Here is an 18,666-nt window from a genome sequence, read left to right on the forward strand (position 1 = left end):
AATCAGTCCTGAATATTCATTGGAAGGACTGATGCTGAAGCTGAAACTCCAATACTTTGGCTACCTGATGCGAAAATCTGACTCATTGGAAAATACCCTGATGCTGGGAAAGATTGATGGCAGGAGGAGAAGGGGACAACAGAGGATGAGATGGTTGGATGGCATCACCAACTCTATGGACAAGAGTTTAAACAAGCTCCGGGAGTTGGTGATGGACAGGGAAGCCTGGCATGCTGCAGTCCATGGGGCCGCAGAGTCAAACATAGCTGAGTGACTGAACTGAACTGAAAGCATAACACTATTAGAACAAATCATAGGGAAGGAGCTTCTTGACGCTAGTTTGGGCAATGAGGTTTTTTTTTTTTGGTTTTGTTTGTTGTTTTTTTTTAATTAAGATATAGTTAATATACAATATCATATAAACTTTAGGTGTCTAACACAATGATTCACAAGTTTTAAAGGTTGTATTCCATTTATAGTTTTTATACAATATCAGCTTATTTCCTGTGTTGTATCTATACTATATATCCATGTAGCTTATTTATTTTATACCTAATATTTTGTGCCTCTTACTTCCCCTCACTTGTCCCTCCTGTCTCCCCTCTCCCCACTGGTAACCATTAGTTAGTTCTCTGTATTTGTGAGTCAGCTTCTTTATTGTCATAATCACTGATTAGTTTTATTTCTTAGATTCCACATGTAAGTGATATCATACAGTATTATCTTTTGGTTTTCTTGATATAACTCCAAAATTACAAATAACAAAGACAAAAATAAACAGACGGGATGTCATCTAACTAAAAACCGTTTGTGCATAAAGGGAAATCAACAACAGAGTGAAGACACAGCCTCTGACATGGGAGAAGACATTTCACACCAAATATCTGATAAGAAGTTAATATCCAAATATATAAGAACCTTTCTTAACTCAATAACAAAAATTAGTTAAATAACCTGATTTTAAAATGAGCAAATGACCTGGATAGGCATTTCTCAAAAGAAAACATACAAATGACCAACAGGTATATGAAAAGGTGTTTGACATCACTAATCATCAGAAATGCAAATCAAAACCACAATGAGATATCACCTCACATATGTTAGAAAGGTTATTACCAAAAAGACATAACAAGTGCGAATGAGGATGAAGAGAAAAGGGGACCCTCCTACCCTACTGGTTGGAATGTAAATTGTGGAAAACAGTATGGAGGTTTCTCAGAAAATTAAAGCTAGAACTACCATATCACCCAGCAGAAATAAAGTCACAATCTCAAAGAGATATTCACAACCACATGTTTGCTGCAGCACTATAGCCAAGGTATGGAAGCAACCTCAGTGTCCATCAATGGGCAAATAAATAAAGAAGATGTGACATAGATAGATAGATAGGCAGAGACATATGAGAATATTAGTCAGTCTTAAAAAAAAGATATTTGCAGTAACGTGAAGTTGGAGGACATTATGATAAATGAAATAAGTCTAACAATAGAAACACAAGTAGTGCATGATCTCACCTATATGTGGAATCTAAAAAGTTGAACTCAAAAAACAGAGAGTAGAGTAACTACCAGTAACTAGAGGATGGGGGAAAAGAGATACACTAGACCAAGGGCACCAAGTGTCAGCCATGCAGGATGAATTAGTCCTAGAGACCTAATGTACAGCCTGATAACTGTAGGTAACAGCAGTTTTAGTGTGTACTGGAAATTTGCTAAGAGATTAAATTTTAAGTGTTCTTACCATCACACACACACACAGAAAACATGTTACCTATGTGAGGTGATGGATATGTTAGCTTGATTGTGGTCATCAGCTCCCAATGTGTACATACATCAGGACCTCATGTATATGTACATTGTGTATATGCACAGCTCAAATATACACAATTTCTACTTGTCAATTATACCTCAACAAAGCTGGGAAATGAAAAAGGGGCAAAAAAAGGTGATCTTCTGCCAATTTCATTCCCTTCCAGTTCAGTCAGATTTATAATACTTTCCCTCTCTTTCGCCACAAAACTTTGTTCCTTTTAATTGAAATAAGACAGAAATTTCAGGAAACAAAAGACAAAATCTGGTCAAAATGGTTTTCCTGCTTTTGCTCCCAATCAAATGAGCTCAAGTCTTGGAAGGGAACATTCTCATGGCCCACAGTTCTGGGCTGTGAAGAGAGGTGTTCCACAGTCACCTCACTAATGCTCACTTGGTGACCAGAGAGTTTGAGCTTACTGTTCGCAAAGTCTAAAACCAAGCCCTCATAAAGAATATGAAGGAATGCTCTGGCAGGAGAGAGTTCTGACCCCAGTCTTACTCCTCCAAGGCAGAAACTGTGACCTTGTAGTAAAATCCAATTACAACTTCCTCTTGTTTTATTTGGAAATGAAGGATTTTTCCCAATGTTGTTTAAAAAAAAAATCAATAAGCAATATTCCTGAACAAGTGGCCCTGAGTAAATCTATAATGTACTGCCTCAGGATACAACATAGAAACGATTCAATGAGGACCTACCTTACTATACTAATAGAATGTTACTTTATTCCAATAGTCTTTGTTCTCAAGAATATTGGCTATACATCTACTGAGGGCCTACCTTACTATACTAATAGAATGTTACTTTATTCTAATATTCTTTGTTCTAAAGAATATTGGCCATACATCTATTCCCATGAAAGAGGAAAACCTTTATGCGGTGGTGCCTCATTGCTCAGGCCATATTTGAGTTTTCTCAGCTACCCCTGACAATAGGACCCCCCACTAGAAGAGCACCAGACTCCCTGGCTCAAGTAGGAGGAGGAGACAGGGATAAAAGTAGGCCTGCCGCTAAACGCAGACTCGACATGGGCCCAGCTACATGGCCCTGTGGGTGTCAACAGGCTCTGTGTGAGGCTAGAGGAAGATTAAAGGAAGCCTTGCCTCCCCAGGTTCACTCCCGGCTCTTCCTAACATGGCACTTCAGACACCTTAAGGATGAATAAACTGAACCACCTAGATATATAGTGTGAAAAGTGTTAGTCACTCATCATGTCTGACTCTGTGACCCATTGACTGTACCCCACCAGTCTTCTCTGTCCATGGAATTCTCCAGGCAGGAATACTGAAGTGGGTAGCCACTCCCTTCTCCAGAGGATCTTCTCGACCCAGGGTCGAGCCCAGGTCTCCTATATTGCAGGCAGGTTCTTTACAGTCTGAGACACCAAGGAAGCCCACCTAGATATATACTGAAAACTAAAACAAAGCAAACCAAAACAAAACCCTCATATCATGAACGAGTGTGTGCTGACCATGCTCTGGTTATCTGCGTGAAATCATCTGTGGAGATTTAGCCTTGGGCAGGACTTCCCTGGTGGTTCAGAAGGTAAAGCGTCTGCCTACAATGCGGGAGAACTGGGTTCAATCCCTGGGTCGGGAAGATCTCCTGGAGAAAGAAATGGTGACCCATTCCAGTATTCTTGCCTGGAAAATCCCATGGACAGAGGAGCCTGGTAGGCTACAGTCCATGGGGTCACAAAGAGTCGGACACAACTGAGCGGCTTCACTTTCACTTTTCACTTTCAGTGTTAAGTCACTGTAAGTAGCAGCCATAATACTGGAGATTTATCTCCCATCATGAGAAATATTTGCAGGTTACTTAGTGAAAAATAACAGAAGGAGAGAATGCTGTATCTCTACTAGGCATTTTAAAAGTGTGGCATATCATCACGTACTCTAACTGAAGAAACAGACATTTCCTTGAAACTTGCAACAAAAATGCCATTTTTCTAAATTTGATAATGGCTTTTATCCTGGGACATGGGGCGGGAGGATGGAGAGTAGATTAGGACCTTCACTTTATACGCTCAACACCTCTGTGGTGTTTAGAGGTTTTAGTAAAAACCATGTATCACTTTTATAATTAAGCAGTTATAGCAAAGATCAATTAATAACTGTGTATGTGTGTTAGTCGCACAGTCATGTATGAGTCTTGGCAGCCCCATGGACTGTCGCCTGCCAGTCTCCTCTGTCCATGAAGTTCTCTCCAGGCAAGAATACTGGATTATCATTTCCTCCTCCATAGCATCTTCCCAACCCAGGTCTCCAGCTTTGCCGGTGGATTCTTTACCCTCTGAGGCACCAGGGAAGCCTCAATTAATAAATACTGTTCTATTAATACATTTTAAGTGCTGAGTCAATGCTTCTTTAAAAATAAAAGAGGGAAATATTATTTTTAAAGGGAAACAACTGTTGATAAACTCTGTGCCTGACTCAGTCAAGGAATGACAAGGTGACTATGACAAGTTTGCTCCAGAGACACTTTCTTAACAAATTCCAGTGGTTTCCCTTCTGTGACCAACTATTTAATGAGCCTCTTTAGATGGCCTTTCCCAGGTTTCACTCACAACTCTTCCTAGAAAATCTCAAAGCCTTCCTGCTGGAACAAGTATTATTTTCTAGGCAGCTCTCACCAAAGGGCAGCCTAGTAATTAACAAGTTTCATCTCCAGAGGCTTCAGGGTCTCATTTCTGGTGAAGGATGTGTGTGCTACACACGATAACACTGTCAAAACTTGCTGTCTTATAAGGAGATTTTTGACATCATAACAAAAGAACTCAGTATACTCCTAAATATTTATCTCTCTTTGTCTCAGAACAACTCCTCAGAGCTCAGGGATTATGTCACTCCTTGAAGCAAAATGAGGATCTGCTTTCTGTAAAACTGTAAACTGTATTTTTGGAGTTCACTCTTTCATTTCAAATATTTCACGTTACCAGGTAACTAAGGGCAATTGCACTATGTAGTCAGCCCTCCTTATCTCCAGGTTTCACATCCACAGGTTCAACCAACCGTAGACCAAAAATACTTTAAAAAAAAAAAATTTCCAAGAAGCAAAATTTGAACTGTGTGCCAGCAACTATTAACAAAACTTTTTTATTATATTAGGTGTTATAAGTAATCTAGGGATGACTCAAAGTATATGCAAGGATGTGCATGGATCACATGCATGCAAGCCCTACTCCATTTTCCATATAAGACTTGAGCATCCACATATATTGGTGTCCAGGGGGTCCTGGAACCAGTTTCCTGGGGATATCAAGGGACTGCATATACCAGGCAAGGGGAACCTGTAATTCAGGCTGCACTTTTAGAATTAAAACTGACTCCTAAATTTGCAAGATATTAGAGACTTGAAGAGAAATAGTGTTCCACACTAGGAAATAATGTGGGGTTCTGATGTTCTCTGGGTTTACCTTGATTTGGAGCAAAGGAAATGTTAGCTTCCGACTTTAACCAGATGTTTTAGATGAAGTGCCCGACTGCATAATATCCATGGAGATTCCTGCTCTAGTTTGCTCGGTAATGCCCCTCCCTGACATGCCCTGTTTGATGTTTCAGGAATTCGTGATGATCGTCGTCTTTGGTTTGGAGTTCATCATTCGAATCTGGTCTGCAGGCTGCTGCTGCCGGTACCGCGGATGGCAGGGAAGACTGAGATTCGCCCGAAAGCCATTCTGTGTCATAGGTGAATATCAGAGTCCTGGACGCCCCGGTTTAGGACACTACATCCTTTTCTTCTCCTGTCTCTGGTATTACCACATTCGGTTCATGTTAAAAGCTAATATTCATGGCTTCTTCACCATAGGCCAGGCTCTCTCATGACTTGAGAGTGCTAATTCATTTAATCCGCTTCACAGCTCAGTGAGGTAGGTATTGTCGTTATCCGAGTTTTGCAGATGGAGAGGCTGGGACACAGAGAGGTGGAGTTGCGAAAGTCACACAGCTAGTAAGTGGGTGGTGCTGGGACTGAGCCGGAGGGCCTGGCTCCGGAACACCCATGTCAAGTTGAGTTGTGCCGAAACACACGGTTCTCAAGCATCGCCCTGAACTAGGGGAAGCATTGATTTCCGTGAGTATAAAGACCTGTTTTTGCTCTTCAGTGTCAGCAGTGCCGCTTTTATGCCCTTGGTCCGCTGAAATGTGTAAATGTACTGTGTCCTGGTAAAGCTTACTTATGAGCAGGCCTCAAGAATAATTACATGTATGGTTTATTATACTCACTGTAACCGTGAGACCTGATAAAGTGTTTCCCCTCTGAAATTTGGGTCCCCACCCTACAGTCCCTGAATAAATACCACATCTCTGCAGCTCCCTGTCACTTCAAAGAGATTCCAGTCACCTGGGTGCCAGCCGGAAACTATAAAACATTCCAGAGTTAAGATCTGGCACCTCGGAGTGATATATTTTAAAGTGTATCATAAAATTGAAAATTCTAGTGAACTCTATCTCAAATTTTAATTATTTTTTCAGGTAAGTTGCCTACATCATGGCCTTTTATCCCTAAATATTTCAGTATGGATTTCCCAAAAGAAGATTATTAGTTTGCATAATCTGCTGTACTTAAATTGGACGTTAGTACAGCCCCTCGTCTAATCTGCTGGCCGTATCCTAGTTTTGCCAGTTGACCCAATAATGTCCTTGTAGCATTTTCCCCTGCAGTCTAGGGTCACACATGGCGTTTAGTCATCAGGTCTCTGTGGTCTCCTTTTATCTAGAACAGTTCCTCAGCCTTTCTGTCTTTTACAACACTGACATTTTTGAAGAATTTGACCTATTTTTTTAAAAATGAAATGTTTTTATTCCTTTGGGGGAAGAATAGTAAAACCCTGTGTACAATAGCTTCTCGTAATTGTGGATGTTGTAGTTGCTGTTATTCAATAGTTACATTTGGTTTCCTTGCTCTTTTCTCCTTCCTACTTCTTTGGCATTGGAGAAGGAAATGGCAGCCCACTCCAGTGTTCTTGCCTGGAGAATCCCAGGGACGGGGGAGCCTGGTGGGCTGCCGTCTATGGGGTCACACAGAGTCGGACGCGACTGAAGCGACTTAGCAGCGGCAGCAGCAAATCCAAATGCTGAAAGTTCCTGGTGAGCTTCCTTATTTCCACTGCTTCCAACCTGAGAAACTGGGATTTTAGTTACAAGCTAGTTTAGGCAAAGCTCCTCATCAACAGAGGACTTTCCATTCTGGTTCAGAAATTGTTGAGCATCTTTAGGTCCCTTCTTCACCCAATTCTTAAGGAGGAAGTGGAGAAACCCTTTGCACGGGGACTGTCAGAGGAATTCTTTGTTCCATCTTTCATGCCAGTGCTGTGTCCACGTCCTGGACACACGTCCTGAGCATGGGGAAGTGGGGGTGTTCCCCACACACCTGCATATTTCAAGAGTCTCCATTCATTCAACTGGACTTTGTGGAAACGTGACTGCTTGCAAAGCGCTACAGTTACAGAAGTGACTCTAGTGCAATTCTAAGTTACATCAACCTTAAAACACCTTGCTTGGGCTTTGCTAATGCAGTCTGTTTGTCTGGCTGCCCCTCTTCTGCCAGATGAAGTGAAGAGGAAATTGGGCACCAGCTCCCAGCCCTCAAGGGGCCCACCTGACCGCCAGGGCACATCCATGCAGGCACTTGGTTTTTCTCTGGAGGTCTCCTCTCTTTATGAATCCCTGCTCAAAGCTACACCACAAAACACTGTAGCTCGATGTGAAATTATGGCACAACAGCTTCCAGTACTATAAGGGACCCAAACAAAACAATTCACAAGGCAAACAGTTTAGCAGGGCTCATTCAGCTTCTATAGGATAAAGCTGGTTCACAGATGACTGCAGGAATGTCCCGTTTCAGGCTTTAAAACCAATTAAAAATTGCCAAAGGATGTTCAAACTACCGCAAAATTGCACTCATCTCACAAGCTAGCAAAGTAATGCTCAAAGTTCTCCAAGCCAGGCTTCAACAGTCTGTGAACTGTGAACTTCCAGATGTTCAAGCTGGACTTAGAAAAGGCAGAGGAACCACATCTGTTGGATCATCAAAAACACAAGAAATTTCCAGAAAAACATCTACTTCTGCTCTATTGACTACGCCAAAACCTTTGACTCTGTGGATCACAACAAATTGTGGAAAATTCTTCAAGAGTTGGTAATATCTGTACATCTTACCTGTCTCCTGAGAAACCTGTATGCAGGTCAAGAAGCAACAGTTAGAACTGGACATGGAACAACAGACTAGTTCCAACTAGGGAAAGAAGTACATCAAGGTTGTATATCATCACCCTGCTTATTTAACTTATATGCGGAGTGTATCATGCAAAATGCTGGCCTGGATGAAGCACATGCTAGAATCAAGATTGCCAAGAGAAATATCAATAACCTCACATATGCAGATGTCACCACCCTTATGGCAGAAAGGGAAGAGGAACTAAAGAGCCTCTTGATGAAAGTGAAAGAGGAGAGTGAAAAAGTTGGCTTAAAACTCAACATTCAGAAAATTAAGATCATGGCATCCAGTCCCATCACTTCATGGCAAATAGATGGGGAAACAATGGAAATAGTGAGAGACTTTATTTGGGGGGGCTCCAAAATCACTGCAGATGGTGACTGCAGCCATGAAACTCAAAGAGGAAAAGCTCCTTGGAGGAAAAGTTATGACCAAGCTAGATAGCATATTAAAAAACAGAGGCATTACTTTGCCAACCAGTAGTCATGTATGGATGTGAGAGTTGGACTATAAAGAAAGCTGAGTGCAGAAGAATTGATGCTTTTGAACTGTGGTGTTGGAGAAGACTCTTGAGAGTCCCTTTGACTCAAGGAGATCAAACCAGTCAATCCTAAAGGAAATCAGTCCTGAATATTCCCTGGAAGGACTGATGCTGAAGCTGAAACTCCAGTACTTTGGCCACCTGATGAGAAGAACTGACTCCTTGGAAAAGACCCTGATGCTGGAAAAGATTGGAGGCAGGAAGAGAAGAGGATGACAGAGGATGAGATGGTTGGATGGCATCACTGATGCGATGGACATTGAGTTTGAGCAAGCTCCCAGGAGTTGGTGATGGACAGGGAAGCCTGGCGTGCTGCAGTCCATGGGGTCACAAAGAGTCAGACACAACTGAGTGACTGAACTGACTGAAAAATTGGTTTCATTCCAATTCCAGAGACGATGTCAGTGTATTTCTGGCCTCTAAACTAAAGAGCAGGTTCATTCCCACATGTTTGCTGCCTTTTGATAGCTGTTCTCAGCTGCAGATACATCAACACATCTTGGTCCTTTAATCTTCCTCTTCCTCTCTCGAGTCCTCCTGGGACTTGGCATAGCATGTGGTTCTGAAGATGGTGTTGTGTCGTTTGTAACTCAGCCACCTTTAAGCCTGTCAGCTGTGACCTTACTGATTCAGCGTGATGTGGTATAGATGTGGTTGGAGCTTAGTTACCTCTTCAGGCCTTTTCTTCATTTGTCATTTTACCTCTACCAAATCAGCTTCTTTGGAAGAAAACCTCACAGATAAATATATAATGAATACCCACTAGAACAAAAGCAAGGTTTTACTTACACTTAAGGTAACTATGCACTTTTCAGTCTTTTATTCAATATATGTGTAATGATTTGATTTGTGGTCCTGCTGAACCTATGTAAGAGTGAAACGTGTTCAAATGTGGCTCTTTCAGACGAGGTCGGTAAGATGTAACCTACACAGAGGAACCAAAAGTCACCTGCCTGAAGGCAGCAGGGTGTCCCCTAGAAGGGCTCCCAGAGCCCTTTCTAGGCCACGCTTAATAGGGCCATAAAAAATGATTGATGTCAGGGGTAAAATGAGCAATCACAATGTAAAGTAAACCCTGGATTTCCCTGCTTGACCTAATTTACTGCGGCAAAGTGGACAGAGGTACCATCTCTCCGCTACCCTAGAGCCACACCTACAGCACATCATGCTGAATCTGTTAGGTCACAGCTGACAGGCCTAAATACAGCTGAGTCACAGGTCACACAACTCCATCTTCAGAACCCCGTGCTACACCAAGTCCCAGAAGGATGCGAGACAGGAAGAGGAAGATTAAAGGACTAAGATGTGCTGATAACTGCTGTGGGCTTGGAGATGTAGCTAAGCTCTCTCAAGACTCCACGTATCTGTATGATCTAGTTACTCTGATCATGCCGCACACCCAAACATTTTCAGAAGGCTTGAGCATTCAAGAAAGGGCCCAGAGGAGACTGGTGGCCTGTGTACCTGCTGTGTGGGGATGCCTTCTGAGAGCAGTCTGTAAAGCAGAGCTGAAGCAGGGCGAAGCCCCTTCAGCTGTCGCCTTGGGCAGGACTGAGCCCTGCGGACCAGTTAATCCCATTTGGACACAGGTTGGTTCATGGAGCCCACGGGCTGATTCCCAAAGAATCGTAACTTCCCTCCTGACCTGCCCACTCCCCACCCCTGCGTAGGAGCCAGAACCGGAGCATTTCCAAATACTATTGATTTAAGAAAACATAAAATCATTATATTCTTATGTTTGAAAAACACCTTTTAGACATCTGTAACCAAAGGGAAGAAAAATCTATTCATTTTTTAATATTAGATACTTTCTTAACTGAACTGATTTATCTCTCCTTGATTTGGGGAGTTTGAAAACTGGTAAAAGCTTATCTTGAATTGCAAAATTCTTATATCTATGCCTTCAATTTACATCTCTCACCTAAGACGCTGTTGGAATAACATGTCTGCAGATGTGGTCAGTAATCACTGCACATACAACTTAAGAGTTGAATGTGTTTGTGGATGACTAATGAGTTGCCCTCATTTGTCTGGACTGGCCGCTTTCTGATTTCTTTTCTGATCTCTCTACAATCAAACACAACTCATTCACTCAGTGGACTTAGCATAGAGAACGTGTAAAGTAACCTCAAAGACTGAGTTCATAGCCACTCCTTTTCCAGCTTTCATTAATGACTTGCCTGAAAATTGCAAACCGTACCCAAGACCGGTGCTTAGATTATGATAATGAACCTGATGTGTCAGAAAGTCAACAAGTTACTCATAACCGTGACTTTTTGGATCCCCGATGACCCTTCTAGAGACAGATGGAACAAGGCCGTAGCTTTCAGTCCTGCAGTGCATCTCAGGAAAGTAGAAAAGACTAGCCCGTGATTAACCTTGGATCCGTATTTGATGGTAAATATAAGTTGATTTTTTAATTGCCGTTTTAGCAGTTCTCCCTCTGTGTTATATTTCCACAGGAAGACAAAAGGCAAAGCCGAGCACAGAGGTGTCCCCCGTGAGCTGAGCATATGTGCCTTTGACACGGGAAAATAGCAAATGCATATATTTTTTTAATGAGGAAAAAATAACCAGTGTCTTCCTTAGCTACAACAAAATTGGAGCCTTTATTAAAATGAACCACACAGCCAAGGCCACTCTAATATATCTGCGAGTTCATCTTATTGAAAGCAGCTTCAGGTGCTAATGTGTTGGAAAGCTGTATCTGAGACACTTGAATGCCACTGACTCCTACACTGAAGATTGAGGCACTGTTTTTCTACCTCTCCAGCCTCTCCATCTTTCATTTCAAGAGACGTTCTCTTCAGCTGCACTCGTTTTCCCGCCCTCTAATCTCCTCTGCCCTTTACTGAAAGTTATTTCTCTTGGGTTGTTTCCTGTCAGCCGTGTACTCTTCTCTGCCTACTTCTATGTCTGAATGTCCAAACTCATGCGTATGGTCACCTCCATGTGGTTAAGCGGACCATCTGAGGACCATAAACCTTCTTGGCTCGCTTGACAACAGAACTGTAAAGCCATTTCAGTCTCTATAGTGGATATAGCTGATATTTATTGAAATTTGCTACGTTATGGGTACTGCTCTTGAACTCTGTAAATAGTGTCTTATTTAATCCTGCCGAAGTTTTATAATATCTTTTTTAAAGATGAGGAAGTAAGATAAGGTTTAAGAAACTTGTCCACAGTTAGAAAGATGGTGAATGAAAGAACTAGGATTTCAGTCTAGAAAAATAAGCCTACCTGATGAGCTGTTTTCACTCACAACACTTTTGACATCAAACCTGTGGGGTTTTCCCTCACATCAACCAATTCTCCAGCTTTCTGGACACCCTTGAAAGTGAAAGTTGCTCAGTCATGTCTGACTCTTTGCAACCCTATGGACTGTGGCCTGCCAGGCTCCTCTGTCCATGGCATTCTCCAGGCCAGAATACTGGAGTGGGTAGCCTTTCCCTTCTCCAGGGGATCTTCCCAACCCAGGATTGAACCCAGGCCTCCTGCATTGCAGGTGGATTCTTTACTGTCTGAGCCATCAGGAAGCTCAAGAATACTGAGTGGGTAGCCTATCCCTTCCCCAGCGGATCTTCCCAACCCAGGAATCGAGCTGGGGTCTCCTGCATTGCAGGCAGATATTTTACCAGCTGAGCCACAGGGAAGCCAACAACGCAATACAATTTTGACACTAACAATGGGTATTAGTATGAAACCCCGCCGATCCAGGGTTTAGTCTCACTGGACTTTCCCTCCCCAACTTCAGGCACCAGCCACAGAGAGGTGCGCAGGCTAACACACTCTGCCTGGCCGACTGCAATCTAGGGATTCCAATAGCCCCCCATGTTGCTAGAATGACACAGAGTTCAGGAAAGTGCTGTACGTTGTATCACATTATATTTTTTATATTTATTATAAGAGCTACAGTCCGAGAACAGCCAAGTGGAAGAGATGCATCGGACAGGTATTTGGGGCAAAGGACTGGCTAACATGGAGATTTTGTGCCCCTTCAAGAGCCCCACCTCCCAGAACCTGTGTGTTCCCCAGACACTCACCAAACCCCATGGTTTAGAGAGAGTTGTGGAGCTCTCACAGCTGTTGGTGACTGAACTCTTTCTCTCCTAAGAGGTCCTGGGTCTTCCTGGTACCCAGGAAGCTCAATAGGGACCCCTAGCCCACAGTTATCTGATTATTGAACAAAAGGCATTTATCATGCCAGAGATCCCAAAGTCTGGGAGCTCTGTACAAGGAACTGAGGACAATGACCAAGTATCCACTCCCCAGAGTACCACATGACCCAACTGTGAGAAAATTGCTCTTATTGTTTATTAGTGTTTTTAAATTAAATTTAGTCAGCCTTGTCCACTGTCATCAACTTGCATTTGTAATATCCATTAGTTGTATACAAATGTTATCGTTTGTCACCTAAACTCTTTGAATAAGTCAGACTTCACAAAATGGCATTAATTGCAGTATCAGCCTTAAATATTAGCCTTATTACTTCAGTTAGATCAGGTTACATGTTGCTGCTCTCCAACCTAAAGAAGAAATTAAGCTCTGAAGTAGACTAGTTTGCCTCTTCTATGACTGCATGGCCTCTTGAGCAATGCTTTCCTGAGATCCCTGGGTATGTCCTAACTAGAGACATCTCTGGGTAAGTGACATCATTCTCAGAAATGCATTCACATGTTGTTCATGCTATAGACCGCTGGAGACCTGTTTAGGTCAAATTTGGTGTGCAAATTGGAGTGTCATATAGCTTGATTAGCTCATAAGACTGGACCATAGGGAGAATATGCCTGGAGAAAATGAATAACAAAAGATTATTTCCCACTCCTTCTATAAACCTGAGTGGAGCAGTATGATACATGGTACCAATATTCTGTACTTTCAAATGTTACATAAGAAAATTCACTCACAGACAGAGCATTTATTTATTACGTGCCAAACATGATCTTAGGTGCAAATGACACAACCATTAATAAAACACAATCCCTGCCCATAAGCATAGGAGCTCCTGTGCCCTTGGAGCAAGAGGAGACTGGTTATGTTGATTCAGAGCAAAGCTGATGGAGGCAGGAGTCATGGACAGAAGGGTGTAGAACATCATGACCGACTGAAGAGAGGAGGGAAAGGTCCCTTGGGTTTTGAGCTCAGTCACCCAACAAAAAGCTATACTATGCCCAAGTGTGGTTCTCAATGCCAGGGATGCTACGTTGCTCTAAGTGGGCAGTGTCCTCTTTCCTATCGAGCTGATACTCCAGGAGCCAGAGAAAAATAATATGCAGGCATATTTTTGAAAAACAAGATAACATCAACTACAGAGAATGCAATGAAGAAAATAAACAGAGAGATTAGGAGTTCCTTTAGACTGAGTGGTCCAACAAGTCTTTCTAAGGAGTGGACTCTCAAGTCAATCTGAGTATTACAGGAGCCACTGATGAGATGATGTGGGCAGAGGTCTTTCCAGGCCAGAGAGCAAGCAATGCAAAGGTTCTGGAGACCAAGGGAGCTCGGCCTGTACCAGGAAGAGACACATGGTCATTGTGGCCAGAGCTCAGTGTGGGAGCTGATGGACAGACAGCCACTTTCAGGGGCCGTGGGGGCCACATGAGGCCATATAGTTGCCTGAGATGAAGCAGTGTATAAGATGGGCCACTGGGCAGAGGTCCAGTAGATGACTGTTGGGCCTAATGATAAATATTTAGGTTAAAAACACAACATTTTGATCAGGCAACAAGAAGTATGGCTATATAAGGCCCTGGGTCTCTTGGTCATCTGTCTATACCAGTTTGAACTTCATGTAAGAATATATAAATCATTATCCATCCAGGAAAATATAAACCTGTCCCTCTGACTTTTCCATGCGTCTATATATCTACCCTTACATCTATGTTTCTGCCATCTACATAGAAACGTGAAATGTCCAAACTGAAAAGACAATGTGTTTTTCCTGTGAGCAGCAGGAATTAGGGGAATGTGATGAGCGTGCTCACATTCCCCTTGGAAACTCTCACCAGGAAGCAGCTCCTCTGCTGCTTTGCTCCTCTTTGCCCAGGGGCCTCTGAGCAAAGGACTCTGCAGCATCCACTCAGCGATGGCTGTGATGCAGACTTATTTCATTAAAGATGATTTATTTCCTTTGAGAAATGGCCCCTCACTGTGTTGAGCTGTTATCTGAAGACTTACGATCAATAGGAAGCATTACTGTCTCTATAAGGTCAGTTTTCTGAGTGCTGCTTGGAATTTGCCAGCAGGAGCCCCTCTCCCCGCAGTGGAAGATGTGCAATTCAGCCCCTGTGTGTGGCTGTGGAGATGTTCCCAGCACATCTTTGCAGGGCTTGTGTTTTATTTTTAATAAATATCACAGAGCGAGCGGCCCCGTGCACAGCTGAGTGCAGCATTTGAGAGCATGGATAATGTGCTGTGTAGTGGGCGGCTTTTAAAATTAGATTTTAAAGCTTCGTCCTTATTAAGATGCTCAGCCACAGTATACATGCATCTTTAATTCTTCAAAGAGCACGTTCCTATCACGGAATTTGGAGCTTAGTTAGAAGACAGAGCTCATCAAGCAGCACTGTGTCCCTCTGAGACATTGCTTCACTCTCACTAGATAGAGACAGTAAAATTGAGGCTCCGTGAAGGGAGTGCTCCCTGGTTAACCCCCAAGTTAGCCACGGAGCTGGGGCAGAAAGCCGACTTGCCCTGGCTCCCAGCTCTAATGCATCATCTCTGGAGAGTCAATTTTAATTACAGTATAATCCACTTAATCTACACACGGAGGAATAACGAGGGAGCAGGAAAAATGAATTTATTAGCAGGTTGGCAGGAGACCACGTGATGCAGATCAGCAACCTTCCTGTCGAGATGCAGGTTTCCAGTGAGCTCTAGGCGGTTTTGCTGCCACGAGAGATGACCCTGATGCCGCAGCCACAATGGGCAAAGGACTGCTTGATTCTTCTCACTTTGACACATAAGCAAAGTTTCAACTTGAAAATGCTGCAGAACCACAGTTTTGCCAGAAAAAAAACTTACTTTTTTTTTTTTAATAACAATAGTAATAAGAGGAAAAACAGAGTGCCTAGTTCCCCTTCTGCACTCCTTTGGGTCAAAAGAAACAACCACAATGAATTAAATGCTCAACTCACCACCTTCCTTGCAACAAGAGATGAGTGAGCCTTTGCTTCATTGTTGACTTTTGATTACTTTCACACCAATCCACGGTGGCTGTGAACTTGCTGGACCATCTATTGTCTATTTCCTACACACACATTGCAAAATAGACGATAGTTTAAGAACTGTATTTAGATAAGAAATCTTCCTTTAAGGTGGAATATAACAGGAGGTTAGGACTTGGGCTACTTCATGTTACATAAACACAAATAAAATTTTAAACTATAAATCATATTTATGAACTATCACATATAACCCTCATTGTTGTTCAGTTGCTCCGTCATGTTCAACTCTTTGTGACTCCATGGACTGCAGCACACCAGGCTTCCCTGTCCTTGAATATCTCCTGGTATTTGCTCAAATTAATGTCCATTTAGTCAGTGATGCCATCCAACCATCTCATCCTCTGTTGTCCCCTTCTCCTTTTGCCTTCAATCTTTCCCAGCATCACGGTCTTTTCTAATGAGTTGGCTCTTTGCATCAGTTGGCCAAAGTATTGGAGCTTCAGCTTCAGCATTAGTCCTTCCAGTCAATATTCAGGGTTGATTTCCTTTAGGATTGACTTTCTTATTAAAATTGAAAAAGATGGTAATACCCATTTTACATATCAAAAAAGTGAGCCTTAAGGGTCTTATCAAGGGTCATGCTGCATATAAGCAAAACAGTCAGAACAACAACAAAAACGACCGAGAGAGTGAGATATGCTCAGGACATCCTTCTATGGTACCACGTTATCTCCCTGCATCACTCATGTGCAACGCAACAGGAACAAATCAGTAAACCACATGATGAGGTCTGGGTCCTGTCCCCATTGGAGACACTAGCTAATGTGAAGCCAAAAAGAAAATAGATGTTAGTATCAAAAAATGCAGTTCCTTTTCCCAGCAGTCATCTTCCTAAGAGCTGGCCCTTTTTTTTTTTTCTACTTTTCATTTTGAAATAACTGTAGACTTACTTAAAAGTTGAAAAAAGAGTAGAGAGAGTTGCCCTGCACCCAGCTATCCTTCAGCCAGCTTCCCCCACTGATGGCATCTCACGTGAGTTTAGTGCAATTACCAAAACCAGGAAGTGGATTGGATGTGTTACTGAGTAAACTGCAAACCTTATTCAGATCTCACCAGTCTCTGCATGCACTCAATGAAATTTTACCACACAGGTTAATTGAACCATCACCAACATCAAGACACAGGACCTTCCCACCCCTAAACAAACGCAAGGTGCTATCCCTTTAGAGTCACTCCTCCCCAAAAATCCCAGCTCCTGAGAATCACTGATATTTTCATCACTGTAATTGTGTCATTTTCAGATTGTTGTGTAAGTGCAACCATAGTCATAAATTCAATCCTTTAAAATTGCTTTTTTTTCCCCCACTCAGCATAATACTCTTGTGATCCATATAAGTCATTGCAAATAACAGTAGTTCAGTCCTTTGTATCTCTGACAGGTATTCCATGCTATGCATTACACAGTTATCCATTTACCTGTTAAAGGTCATCTGGCCAGATGACCAGATGGTCAGGTCATTTCTAAGTCAAGCTGCCATCAACATTTATGTAGAGGCTTTATATGAACATAAGTTTTTATTCTTTAAGATAGATACCCAGGAGTGGGGTTACTGGCTCCAATGGTGTTTGACTTTATCAGAAGCTACCAAACTGTTTCCAGTGCCTAGCTATTTCTTTTAAATACAGAAATGCCTGGAATACTTCATGACAGTAAATTTTATCCATATTGACTTAAATGACATTCATTACTTTCATAGAAAATATATGTTTCTACTTCTGTTTTTCTATGAAAATTATTCTAATAAGCAGAAGTTTCTGAAATTCATATTTAATTACTTGGGTCAAGAAATAAGTGAAAATATAGTCCATTAAGGAGTTCTTCATGCTCTAGTAAATGAATGCAAATTTGATGCTTATGTAGATGAAGTGTTGAGAGACTAATTAATGTAAAAAACCAATACTGTACAAATTCCTGAAGGACCATTACTTAAATCTAACTTTACTTTGTAGGAAGTCCTTATTCAAGCAAATTTTACTGAAACCAATACTAATTATACTTGCCTGCTCAAGCAGCAGTCCCCAATCTTTTTGGCTCCAGGGACTGGTTTCATGAAAGACAATATTTCCACTGGCCCAGGAGGGGATGGTTTCAAGATAATTCTCATAAGGAGTGCTCAACCTAGATCTCTCACCTACACAGTTCACGGTAGGGTTTACACTCCTATGAGGATCTAAATCAGCCACTGATCTGACAAGAGGCAGAATTCAGGCAGTAATGCAAGCAACGGGGAGTGTGTGTAAATATAGATGAAATTTCACTTGCTCACCCACCAGTTACCTCCTACTGTGTGATCATGTTCATAACAGGCCACCGAACAGTACTGGTCCATGACCTGGGGGCTGCGGACCCTGTGCTAAAGGATACTTATAATCACATCAAGTCTCAAAACTCGAATCCCTCAGGATAAAATGCTTAAAGCTGTCACCAAGCTTTGGACCAAATAATCATAGTCCTGATGTAATGTAAAAAAAAAAAAAAAAAATTGTTATCCCTGGTCCCACACCTTTCAAAAATCCTCTATTCTTTTTTAAACCATTTTTATTGAAGTGTAACTTATACTGATTTGTTAGTTTCAAGTATACAGCAGAGTGATTCAGTTATATATATATAAGAATGCTGTGCTATGCTTAGTCACTCAGTCATGTCTGACTCTTTGTGAATCCATGGACTGTAGCCTGCCAGGCTCCTCTGTCCATAGAATTCTCCAGGCAAGAATACTGGGGTGGTTTGCCATGCCCTCCTCCAGGGGATCTTCCCAACCCAGGGATGGAACCCAGATCTCCCCCAGTGCAGCTGGATTCTTTACCATCTGAGCCACCAGGGAAACCCATGAATACTGGAGTGGGCAGCCTATCTTTTCTCCAGGGGATATT

General features: G+C 42.2%; 1 protein-coding gene across 2 annotated transcripts in view; it reads left to right on the forward strand.

Moving 5' to 3' along the window:
* Nucleotides 1–18,666, forward strand: part of KCNQ5 (potassium voltage-gated channel subfamily Q member 5) — a 587,063-nt gene that overhangs the window by 427,420 nt on the left and 140,977 nt on the right. For both annotated transcript variants that reach the window (XM_061131817.1, XM_061131818.1), the window contains exon 3: nucleotides 5,370–5,496. In XM_061131817.1, coding sequence (XP_060987800.1) covers nucleotides 5,370–5,496 — 127 coding nt within the window. The remainder of the gene's footprint in view (nucleotides 1–5,369; nucleotides 5,497–18,666) is intronic.

This window comes from Dama dama, chromosome 28 (assembly GCF_033118175.1).
Source record: "Dama dama isolate Ldn47 chromosome 28, ASM3311817v1, whole genome shotgun sequence".
NCBI classification, from domain to species: domain Eukaryota; kingdom Metazoa; phylum Chordata; class Mammalia; order Artiodactyla; family Cervidae; genus Dama; species Dama dama.